Below are 12372 nucleotides of genomic sequence, written 5' to 3' on the forward strand. Positions count from 1 at the left end.
GAAAAAAAAAAAAAACTAGATACTTATTTCTATGAAAATTTTTATTACTTCTTTTGAATCCATAAGGCAGAGTGGGAGAAATGGTCACACTTGCAGGAAAATTTAACCAGTGGACGTTGTTCACTTTATATTGATTTGTTCAACACCCAGCAAGTAATGGATGATAAAGAGTGTAGAAATGGCCTATGGAGTTCTTCTGAAATGGAGGGGTTTTCTGTGTGTCTGAGAGGGAAAAGACAAGCTGGGGGCTTCAAAAAGAGGAGTGGCATGAACAGGAGATCTGGGGAATAAAATGTGGAGGAATGTGAAGAATTTTAGATGTGCAAAGAAAAAAGCTTGCATAGTAAGGGCCTGAGAAAAGGCTGTTACAATATTCATGGTGCAAATTGAATGTGTGGCAGTTTTATGAAGAGGTTTAGTGTTTGTGGATTGGTAAGAGGGTGCATGTGGTAGAGGCATAATTCATAAAAACTAAGTATAGCTTGACCTGTGTTTTAGAGGTCAGGTATGAGGCCCATTTTACCTACTAGGAAAACTTTGTAACAAGTTGCTCAAACCCAGTATAATTTAGAAACATGGTTCAGGGAAAGATTTATCTAAATTGTATTTACTTAGGTGGATGAAGAACAAGCCCCTCCTACTGTGAACACCGAAGTCCCCTTTCAATTCAAAGAGAGGAGGAAGGCAGCCATGAAGAGTACCAGGGACCAGTGAACCTGAGACAGGCATCTGCCTCTTTGCTGACCTTACAGGGGATAAATTGGAAATGTCACTGTATAGTAGATGCTGCCATTAGCCTGCATAAAGTGAGGATCAAATTATGAGTTACTGTTTATTCCTTGTTCTACCACAGAACTAACACAAACTCCCCTTATCTACAGAGAGATTGAAAATTTACAATCGTGCCTGTAGGATTGTGAAACTATAGATGTATATTCTCTTTTTTTCTTTTTTTTTCACTGCTACTTTACATAATTATTTGTTCCCATTTAGACAGCAGTAAGCAAATAGCGTAGTGGAGTCCTTTTCTCTGGGCCTTGAATTTCAATGCTCATTAAAACTTGCAGTAAGGCATTTGATTATCCATGCTTCTCTAATATCCCACTTCCAAATCCTGGAAGACCACAGCTTTATTGCTCATTCTGCAGTTCTGAAAATGGTTTGAGTGTAACTGCACACAGCAACGAAGCACCTTTTGACAGACCACCACTACAGAGTGCAGTACCTTCTCAATGAAATACGTCAGTGGCTCCCTGCCACGGGGAACAGGTGGATCCCAGCTGAGCACAACATATGTTTTGCTGATTTCTGAAGCATGTACATTGGTGGGAGGGCCTGGAATCTGAACATCCCCTGTAAGATTAATAAATGTAGCAAGTGTTAAACAGCAGATTAACTCGTGGGTCAGCATTCAGGGTACAGCTCATCTTTCTGATTCAACTTTCCCACCCTGCACTGCAATGCTCAGCTATTAGGGGCTGTGATATCATCTGTGCAGTTCACCTGATCACTTCAATTACATTTTGATAAATAAAACTTCAGTATTAATAGCTTGTTACTTACTCTTTCAGTAAAGGTCAAATGTGCTCCCTGAAACTCTTGGGCATTTGTCACACTTTTTTCTTTGGTCACATTTGAATTACTTTAATCTCCTAGTAAAAAGCCTACTCACTATATGCAAACATTTTTTGATCAAAGACAGAAGTCTAAAGAGTTATTATGATAAATTAGAATTTTTTAAAAAATAGCTGGAAGAGAAGTACAGAAAAAAGCTTTAAGACAAAGAGGAAAGCAGGAAAAGGAGCAGAACCTACTAGCAATATATCCCATAACATAATGGTGTAGTCTAAAGCACTTCTAAAATCTGTGAATCAGAGACTTAGAAATAGGTCACCAGCCCTCTGATGGTTCCACCACACAGTGTAGCCTGATCAAACCCCTCTCCCCACTCACTCTGCAGAGTTACCAGCAGTGTTAGAGCCAACCTGCCCACCCTGGGCCAGGCAGGAAGAATTCAGCTCAGCCTTTCATGGTCCTGCTCACTGACTGCAACGTGAGAAAAGCTGGTTCTGCTATCCAAGGGATTACAATGGGGTAAAACAGCACCAGATGGGAGAGTGACCTGTGACGGTCCTGTGATGGACTTCTACACAGGCACATCTACACAGCCCTGACGAAGCTTTGGCTTGGTAGTAGGTCAGAAGTAGCAACTCAGCAGACTCCTTAAAATTTTATCTTTATGGCTTGTGATAGAAAAAAAAATCTTTGTTCTTTGAAGGTAAATTTTTCTACTTCTCAGACTAAGAAAAGAACATATGTCCTCTAAATGTTTGTTTTTTAAAAAATAGAAAAATATTTCAGTAATAATTTTTAAATCATGGCAGTGATATTTTAAACTATTGTACATATCTGTAGAATGAACCAGACTCAAAGTCTACAGTGATATTATTTCATCATATATATTTACCAAATCAAAACCAAACCTTTTTGAAAGCAAACTGACAATGAAAATTTATTTTTCACAATGCTTTCTATATTTGATTTTCTACAAATGTATTTTTTTCTTTCAGAAAGGTACAGGAATCAGCTGAGTTTAAGATGAAATTGATGACATATAGTCAAGAAAATTACAACAATCCTTCACAGCATTAAGACAAAAGGCTTCCAAGTGATTTCAGGTAACAAAATTTCAACATGTTTTCTTTCATTCTTGAAGAAACAAAAGCTCCCATACTTTGTAATGCTATAACATGGTGGTACAGAATTGTTGCTAGAATGGCTCATCACCCTGCACCAAAAAGGAAAACCATTTGTGATCTGTGAGATTGCCCTTTCAGAAATAGTCTCCAATCTTGCAGATGAAAGTAGTGATCTACATAAAGAGTGATATTTGAATAATCATACTCTGTTAAATATGAACATTCATGTGACAGAAATCCAAATATCATTATTTATTACTATTCCAGAGTGGCCATTTACTGGACCTGATCATTCTAAGGCAATCCTGGGACTAGAAGAATGATCTGCGAAGCCAAACAAGACAATTACAGTCTGATATTGTGATGTGCTTCTGATCCTGTAATACCCATATCAATTCATTTAGGGTGCTATTATAAAAATAGAGGAACTTCATCTGTCCTGTCCATGCACTGGGAAAGCTATTTAATGTCTGATTTTCTTTCAAACCACATTTGTTCTCAGACACTTTTCTTTTTTTTTTTTTTAATTTTGATCCAATGTAGTGAATAATTTTAAGTTTAAGTTTAATTTTGATCCAATATAGTGAATAATTTAACAGTTTAAGTGCAAAGAAGGTCATTATTCAAGTATAAAAGCCAAATTATTCTGTGGAGAAACAACCAAAATCAGAAAAAAAAAAAAATCAAACTTTATCTCAAAAGTTGTCAGGGATCTCTCTAATTCCCCTGAGGAAAAACATTAGTCTATAACTTTAACCTCAAGAATAACCTCCGTAATCAGGTAGATATATTATTTAAAGAATTTAGATGAATTGTGTACGTTTTTATGAGAATGGCAATAACTTTCTCAAATAGTCAAAATCACTCTAAAAAAACCATACCTAGCTCCCAGAAAGCTACAAAGAGGAGAAAACAGGCAATCAAATGCCAAATCAAATGGGCAATTAAATGTTCAGCCATTTAAGTCAGCTTAGCACTAGTAAAAGCAAAAAGGTGAGAAAATGCTGTTGATATATAAAGGTTTTGCTGTTGAGAGTGTGATGTTCTCCATCCTTTTAGACCTCACTCTTCACTTGTGTTCTATCAACCTTGCAAGTCATAATGTGGTTTTATTTCTTAATATAAGACTTTATCACTAGATGGATTTCTTTTCAAGTTATGTTTCTAGTTAGGATGCAAAATTCCTGGAGAATAAGCAGATGTAGTGAAATTGCAGAAATGCTACATACCTTCAAGGTCATCCTTACTGATCACAATCTTTCTCCCTTCATCCAGGTGAACAGCTGTTAATCAAAATATCCAATTAGTTTCTCAAACTAGTTCAATATATTTACAAATTTTGCAAATTATTGTCACGTGCTCAAAAGCCTGTATGCCTCTGTTTCTATATGTTGTTATTGTCTTTCCCCAGACAGAGTCAACTTGAAGTTATACACTAGTTTATTCACTTTCATAGGAAAACAGGGCATGATAAGGCAGAAGTATTCAAAGATGAGCTAAAAAGCAAGAGCGATAGTCACAGTAGATGGATTTGAGGCAGATTAGTTATCAATAGTATTATGAACTTAACTTTTGTTATAGGAATTAATCATAAAAGCATACACACATACATAAAACACACATAAAGGAAACTGCATATTCAGCTCAGATTTCACAGGCAACATTGGGGCAGTGCTTTAAGGTATTCATGATTACTTTAATTCCCCTCTGACCAAAAGGAGGACATGAAACAGAAGGTGTGCAAGAACATGATATACAGAATCTGCACAGGGGTTCAGGACAAGACTAAATCAATAAAACTGCTCCCCAGGGCAAGCTGGCTTACTCTATTTGTGGAGAAGCTCTCATAACACTACTTTGCAGTCTGTAGTGAGATATTCAATCAAAGCAAGAAATAAACTCTTCTCCTTAGGTTGACTGGGCAAACAGAATCCTAATTTTTCTTTTTTTTTTTTTTTTTAAGAAGCCTTGAATAACCTACTTTGTGTTCTCTCCAGGTCAAGGGGGTCAAGTGCTGCAACGGGTTCGGAGGCTCGGGAAGGCCGGCTAATGCCAGCGCTGTTCACTGCTCTCACACGGAATACGTAAGACCGTCCCTCTTGAAGACCAGTCACAGGGTACTTGCAGACTTTAACAGGAGCATCATTGCACTGGACCCAGTTTTCCAGACCTACTTCACATCTTGGAATAGCAGAGGACAGCCTTTGTCAGTATCATCTCACAATAAATACGCCCCATGCTACCCATACCAGGTCAGAGCCACAGGAGTCACCTTTGCTCGGCTGAGTAGCTAAACCATACATCTCAATGAAAGTCACACACTTTATACACTTCTCTGGTCAGAGATCCAATCTCCACTCTGTTCATATTTTTTTTCATAATTCAAAGGTCATTTTTCTTCCATGGTTTTTGGCCTTTTCAAATCTATCTGCTTCTCTTCTGTTTGGTTCTCTTCCTTGCCATGTAAAGAATTAATTATTCACTTTCATTTTTAATATTCATCTTCACAGAACATGATGAATTTATAAGACTCACCTAATCATTTCCATTTCTTCTTTGTCATGTTTTCAAGTAAACTTCTTTGTGCCCTTCCCTCCCAAAATGACTGGGCCACAGAGTATGAGTCATCAAGAAGAAGAGTGATATTGTCATGCTGACTGCTTTGTGTGTACATATATCGTTTGTGTCCCACTAATATAAACTTTTGTGTAGAAAACTCTCTTTTGCCCAGACTGTGCCAAAACAAAGTCATGTCATGATCAAGAAGTCCTTGGCACTGCAGTGATACAAGCAACGTGTCAAATGGCACATCTGACTAGATTATACACAATACAGGTGAAACACTCCTATGATCTATGTACTGCATAAATAGGATATAGATGGTAGAGCCCCCAGGTCTCAAGTTAATTTCCTCATACTGACTGCCATTCATAAACCTCTATTTTTCCAGTTATTCCAAAACAGTTATCTTTGAATTACACCAAATGACAGAGAAGCAAATAGCAATGAGCTGCAAATGTTGCTTTTAAGTGCAGAGCAGTGTACATTATGAAATCATTTCAGTACGGCTTTGCTGACTGACAGTTTCAGACACTAAGGATCAGATTATCTGCTCTGGTTACAAGGAGCAAGCATTCTCTTCAGTCAAAGAGCAAAACATACAAAACAGTGCTTAGATCCTCTGCTCACCAGCTGCCTGCACTGAGCTGAAACCCCAGCAAAGTGCAAAGCTCACTGAGGGACAGAAGCCTGCCAGTGTGATTTAAACTGCCAGCTCCCAGGAGTCCAGGCCTTGAGCCCCTGATGTACTACATTTAAGAAAGAAATAAAAACCTAATGTAATAACTCCTAGGTTTCAGCTTTTGCAGTATAGAGATTAAAGAGGTTAAATCTAATTCAAGATGCCCATGGATCCTAGCTTTTATAAATTAAATACTGTCAGGGCTTATTCTCTGATGTGCTCACATCCATACTATTGAACATTTTAGGTGTATGATAAAATGTGTCTGCCTGCAAATATTATTTGCAATGGCCTCCAGCCCCTGCTAATTCCCAGACTGTGCCCAGAATTGCCTGTGAAAATACTAAATCATCTGGGCCAAAAGTTTGCCAAGGAACAATCTCGTAATTTAACACAGTGTGTAACTAAGTTCCAGCACCAAGTGTCTGCAAAAATAGAACCAAAGAACACACATTGAAAGGATATAATGGTATTTTTTTTCTCTTCGGTATATATTAACAAAATTAAATAAATGCTAATGTTTACATACTTGTCAACAAAATATCCAATAACAGGGCTCTCACTGGTTGTATTCGGTGGTTTCCAGGTAACAATAACATAGTCTCTGTTAGCATCATGGCATTCAACATCCATTGGTGCCCCTGGTGCTCCTGCGATCAATGCATCAGCATCTGGACCACAAATTAAAATAAATTGGTTTTGACCCCAGCTCCTCTGATATACATCAAAAAGTCAAAGGGAACACTTTCAGTTCATTGTGCTACTTGTTTTTATGAATGGAAGCCCAAACATTTCATGATGTACTAATTCACTGCAAAAATGATTCAGGACCATAATGCCCATATTTTTATATAGATAAAATGTTCAATGTTCATATTTTTGAGAACAGAAAAGCTTTTTAGGAACCAAACAAATCTTATTCTTTGTGAGAATTAAAAGCTTAACCCACCCATGTGTTTTTGATGCTCTGTTGCACTGAAAGCTGTGACTCAGTGTGTTACCAATCAGACCAAGATACTCAATAAAAATCATGTAGATCAGGAAAAAGAATCTCTTAAAGAATGAAAAATTTGCAAACTCCTGGAACATTTACAATGCTATGTTTTATTTAAAGTCCTAAATACCACCTTTAAGATATCCTTTTGCAGCTTCATTTTGAGAGATATTGACTAATCTGGACCCAGAACTCCTAATGAAATCTCTTAACAGGTAAAGTTCTCTCCCTTCAAAGGAAAATTTCTATGACAAAAAAATATCCTGTAGAGAGTCTAAATTTATAGAGTTTAATCCCAATCAGTTGTGAAGTGGTTTGTGCTCAGTATCAGGTCACAGCCTTCATGAAAAAAGGCAAGAGAATGGCCAACAGACAACACTAGAGACTAGAAGTCATAGCACAAGGCCAGGGTCGAGGGCATGCAAAGGCATCAAATATGGTATAAAATGGACAGGAGAGATGCCTAAAGCTTACCCATCACTACAACAAAAACTTCCAAGAAAGTTTTCGTATATTAGTGGGTGTTTTTCACCTGAACAATGTCTTTTGTGGAATGTAACCTGGATAGAAATAGCTTTAGTAAATTGTTTCTAATGAGATCAGGATGCCTGAGTGGCTTGTTCAAAGACAAACCGCAAAGCTGATGAAGCCCTAGTCCTGTGAGGAAGTTGGATTTCAAACCTCTGAAAAAGACATTCAGGACCTCTACCCCACACAAACTGTCTGGATGACACTCCCACAAGGCAGATATGTTCCAATATGTTTCCAAGAAGAGCAAGTTTTAAAATTAATACAGTTACAGTGGCCTCAGTGGGGCTGTTCCAGTTTGCCCACATCAAGGATGTTGTCCAATGTATTTAGGAGAGTGAAAGAACTGCTCAACCAGAAATATTTTTATCTTTCAATGAAAAAGATATAAAACTGAATCCTAAGTTCTGCTCACAGGTACATGTAGAAGTTCATTTTTACTTCACTGAGAGCTGTGCATGGAAATGTAATGAAAAGTTCTGACCTTTATTCTATTTTATTACATATATCTCCTTTAATCTATGTCTCTTGTGAAAACTGTATTTCTTCAGTCAGCTAGTTTCTCACTTTGTTTCTATTCTCTGGTTAATGACATGACTATGACTGGTACAGTGGTGGGAATATTTCTTTTGCTCCCTCCTGCATGTATCCCTAAGACCAGGCACAAGATACAAGGCTGCCCTACAAGGCTCACTCCTAGTGCCCAATCTCTAAAACCAAAACCATTACAGTCAGAACTGATTGTATGCAAAGATGTTTATTTCCTACCAGGAAAGGAGACAAAAAAGAAAGAAATAGGTTGTTTCTTTACAAGTATGGTTTCTCTGGTTCTCCAGGACACAAAATGTTCTCAGGAGCATGCTCCTCTTGAAGGACCATCCTCCTCCTCATTCATGTAAGGTGACTGGTTTTTAGTACAGCCTACTACACACAAATCAAATTACTGTGAAATTCCACAGGGCTAAATTTCTTTCATGCTTCAGTTATTACATGGGATTTTTTCATAAAACTAAACTGTGTCATGTTTTTAAATTTCTCCTCAAGAACCAGATTAAAAGTTTACCTCTTACAAACAGGTATGCACTGCATTCACTGATTCCACCTCTTGAAACCATGCGCAGGGTGTATAAACCTTCATCATCTTTGTTCAGATGAGTAAAGGAAAGAGCTGCCTGGCCTTCTCCAAAATACAGCTTTGTCCACTTGGAATCCTTCAGCAGCACATCTGGAAAAGAAAACCCATCAGACACATTACCTTACTGCTAGAACAACTTGCATCCTAGTGCAGTTCTCTGCCAACCAGGGACACAAACTAATGTGTATGCCAGTTTTATTCAGGATGGTAGTGCTTTGGATGCCATGAAAACTCTACAGAGAGTGAGTTGCATCTCTAAAATTATTTGACCAGTGACTTTAAAAAAAAAAAGATTTCAATTTAATCTGAAAACTGCTATAAATGTACACCAAACTTAAATCTTCAAGTCATGCCTGTTGAGCATTGAATTAAATTAAATTTAAACCTCTCAAAGGTGAGAGATGGTGACCCATGATTAATGCACATTAATCTGATTGCCTAGTGAAACCAGAGCAAAAAGTGAATGCTCTGGTTTCATTAGGCAAGGGGCTTTCTCATCTCATCCTTTCAAATAACTAATTGGGTTATTTTTGATTTTTAACTCCCCAAGGCAAATCACATACCAGTTTCTTGTAATCAATGCAGCAGAACTGTATTCAAAAGTTATGAATATCTATGAATGTTCATAATTCTACTGCTTAAATAGATTTTGGAGCTGACACTCAAACATTTGCAAAGGAATCAGTGTTCTCACCTACCAGGCGAGTTTCATAAGCAGGTATAAAACATGACACACGTTCCAATAACAAAGCATGTGCAAGACACACACTACTAAATCTTACAGCAGTAAATTGCAAAATCAGCTAAGCATGCAGTAGTTTTATAAGAAGCACACAAACTAAATTCAATCACATTCCTTCCGATGAGATCCTTACCTAGTGAGGATCAGACTTTGTGTGAAGAGACAAAGAGACAATGATGTACTTCAAATTAAATCATAAAATATGTTCACCTCGAAAATTTAACCAATGCATGAGCCCTGTGGAAAATCCTAAGCATAAAAATACTGATTAACCAGCATCTCTGAAAAGCTGGTCACTTATTTAGACTCAAATTTTCAGTGGATTGGTAGCCACCATAGTTTGAATATATAGAAACTGTAGGTAAGCCTGTAATGTTACTAAGGCCAGAATCACCAATTTCCATTCTTTAAGTGTACCTGATAGCAGAAACTGAGGAGGCAGCTGTGTTTGGTAAGAGTAGAAAAATTTCTCTTTCCCACACAAGGCCAAAGATCCACCAGAAATTAACAGAAGCCTGCTTTTTTTTAATGCAGTCTGGATGAATGACTTTGTAGGCAAGACAATTATAATAAAGTTTGGACATATTTAAAAGATCTAATAGAACAAGTATTCATAAACCTGCTGCCACAATAATATCATAAATATAAGTTCTCACTCTTAACAGTCTATTAATGTGTTGTGCTCTGTTATTTTTCCCAGAATTTACTTGCAGAACACTAATCCTCAGAAGCAGTGTCTCCAACCTCACATGTAAACCTCACTGTTTATGTTATGTAAGATAATTTTCCTAATTTCCTAATACAAGACTCTGATAAAAATTCATACAAAGAGTGGGGAACTACTATATACCGAAGTTTATTTTCATCATGTATTTTTTGTTCTGCTGAAATTTTAGCTAGATTCTTCATGATTTTTCCTTCTGAAGTCGATTATTTTATTCTAGATTACAGTATAAATGGCTGCAGAATGCTGGTACATAAAGCATTATAGTGTTTCTATTACATTAGAGATCAATAAGGGAAAATTCCTATCATCAGCTGAAGTCATGTCCAGATTAGACTTACATTCCTGAAGCATTATTTTTGATTTTGTTCTTTCAGTATCTTGAATTGTTCTTTCAGAATCCTAAATTTTTCTAAGTGGGCCATGAACAATAGACATCATATTCATGTTTGTGAAATCCCAAATCAATTCACAGGATTTCACTGAGCTGACTTATATACCCCTTGGAGTGTACAGGATACCCTCAGTAAGGCTCACTAGTGTGAAGCTTATTTATGCTAGATAAACACATACTTCTCCTGTGTATAATTATAAGTAAATCATACATATCCATCTCAGGGCTTTAGTTGCTATTATTTGATTAACACAAACTGAAAAATTTTAGAAAGAGTAATGTTGGAATGGATGAAATAGAAGCCTCTCTGAGTCCCTCAGAGAGAGAAAGAAATGAAGTGATTGAATTGGAATCTTTAGAGAAACTGGAATATATTAAGCCACAGAGACATGAAGTAGGAGTATTTCAGTTTTAAGTAAGTAGAAATATATCTTAAGTGCCTTAAGAGACTGTGTTAGCTAGTAAAAAGCCCCGAAGCCTAGTTTAAAGTTCAATAGTGCTACCTTTCAGAAAATTAACCTAGCTCCAGACATAACAAGAACACAGCAGAACATTGCTTGCATTTCTAGATAGAACAGATAGAACAGATTTGCATGCACAGACAGAACTACATGCTCAGATTTTGTGTTAGAACTGACACTGCTTTCACACATTAGAATTAAGCTTGGATGGGTGTAGGAAGAATGCTTTACAATCCTGTTTTTAGCTGATTGGATGATTTATGAACAAAATCCCCCTGTGTTGGGATGCAAAGGAGGTGGTAGTAACTTCTGCCAGCTGCTACTGCTTCTGCTGGTTCTGCTTGGAGCATTGGGACTCCATGCCAGAAAGCTTCCAGCATGGACTTGAATACTCTCAACTCTTTGCCTTCCAGGCTGATGGATTCATGCAATAAAAAACTTCACAACAACCAACAACGGCTCCTGTCTCTTCAAAGACCCAAGACCCACTCATAATTCGACAGAATACAGTCTTAATGCAAGAGTAGAATTAATTACCTCTCTAAAGAACCAGAATGTCCAATCCACATGAGGTTGGACAAGTTATAACTCTCATTGCTTATATTTATGCATTGCCTCCAGCTCTCAAGGGACTCAACACAGGCAGCTGTAGCACATAACAAAGGCTCGTAGTGCATGAATTCCTGCTGTGTTTGGGAAAGAGCTCTGCCAGTAAATGCACCTGTATTCCTCTTGGAAATATTGTGATCCATGCACTTGTAATGAAGAAAAAATCTAAACTTGTTTGTAACATCCTATTTCACCTAAAATAGGTAGAATAATGGGAAGAACACCTATCTGACTCCCTAGCAAAAATCTATTGGCTTAAAACAGAGCAAGTTTTCATCTCAGGTTTTCACAAGGACTTATTAAGTTAAATAGGAGGAGAAACAAAGAGCATAATATTGTTACATATCAAAAAGGAATTATCTTGTCATTATGAAAGAACAAAGAGAAAGGGTCATGAGCTTTGGTTCATAGTGTAAGAAAATGTCATGTCCAATGAAAAGTGGAACAATACTATGCATTCCTTGAAAATTAGAAGTTCTTCTTAGCTGCAGTTTCAAATTTAGAATTTGAGAGATTTGGCACCTTGAGAAACTGCACTGTAAGAGACAAAGTAAAGGTACCCTTGAAAATGATGGTTCATCTGAGAGTGAAGTGAGGGAATTTTTTAGTTATCAAAAATCCTGAAGCATATAACAAAATTCCTGTATGCTTCGGTGGGAACAAAATCTGAATTAAAGAATCAGCCTTAGATTTTAGGTTATTCACCAAACAGAAAAAGCCATTTTTCTTATCTCATATTTTTTACTTTAGTGGCATCTAATAGCTCATCATTAGGAAGTATCCACAGTGATAGAAAAATAGGAATGAAAAATTAAGTAGCAGTTTGCTCCCTGAAGAATCAGGTG

General features: G+C 37.1%; 1 protein-coding gene across 1 annotated transcript in view; it reads right to left on the reverse strand.

Moving 5' to 3' along the window:
* The window catches only part of MYOM2 (myomesin 2), a 69339-nt gene that overhangs the window by 40780 nt on the left and 16187 nt on the right, over window positions 1-12372 (reverse strand). The window contains exons 9-13 of the mRNA XM_030236499.2: window positions 8526-8687; window positions 6470-6611; window positions 4681-4880; window positions 3929-3982; window positions 1226-1353 (exon numbers count right to left, since the gene is read on the reverse strand). Coding sequence (XP_030092359.2) covers window positions 1226-1353; window positions 3929-3982; window positions 4681-4880; window positions 6470-6611; window positions 8526-8687 — 686 coding nt within the window. The remainder of the gene's footprint in view (window positions 1-1225; window positions 1354-3928; window positions 3983-4680; window positions 4881-6469; window positions 6612-8525; window positions 8688-12372) is intronic.

The sequence above is a fragment of the Serinus canaria genome, chromosome 3 (genome assembly GCF_022539315.1).
Source record: "Serinus canaria isolate serCan28SL12 chromosome 3, serCan2020, whole genome shotgun sequence".
NCBI classification, from domain to species: domain Eukaryota; kingdom Metazoa; phylum Chordata; class Aves; order Passeriformes; family Fringillidae; genus Serinus; species Serinus canaria.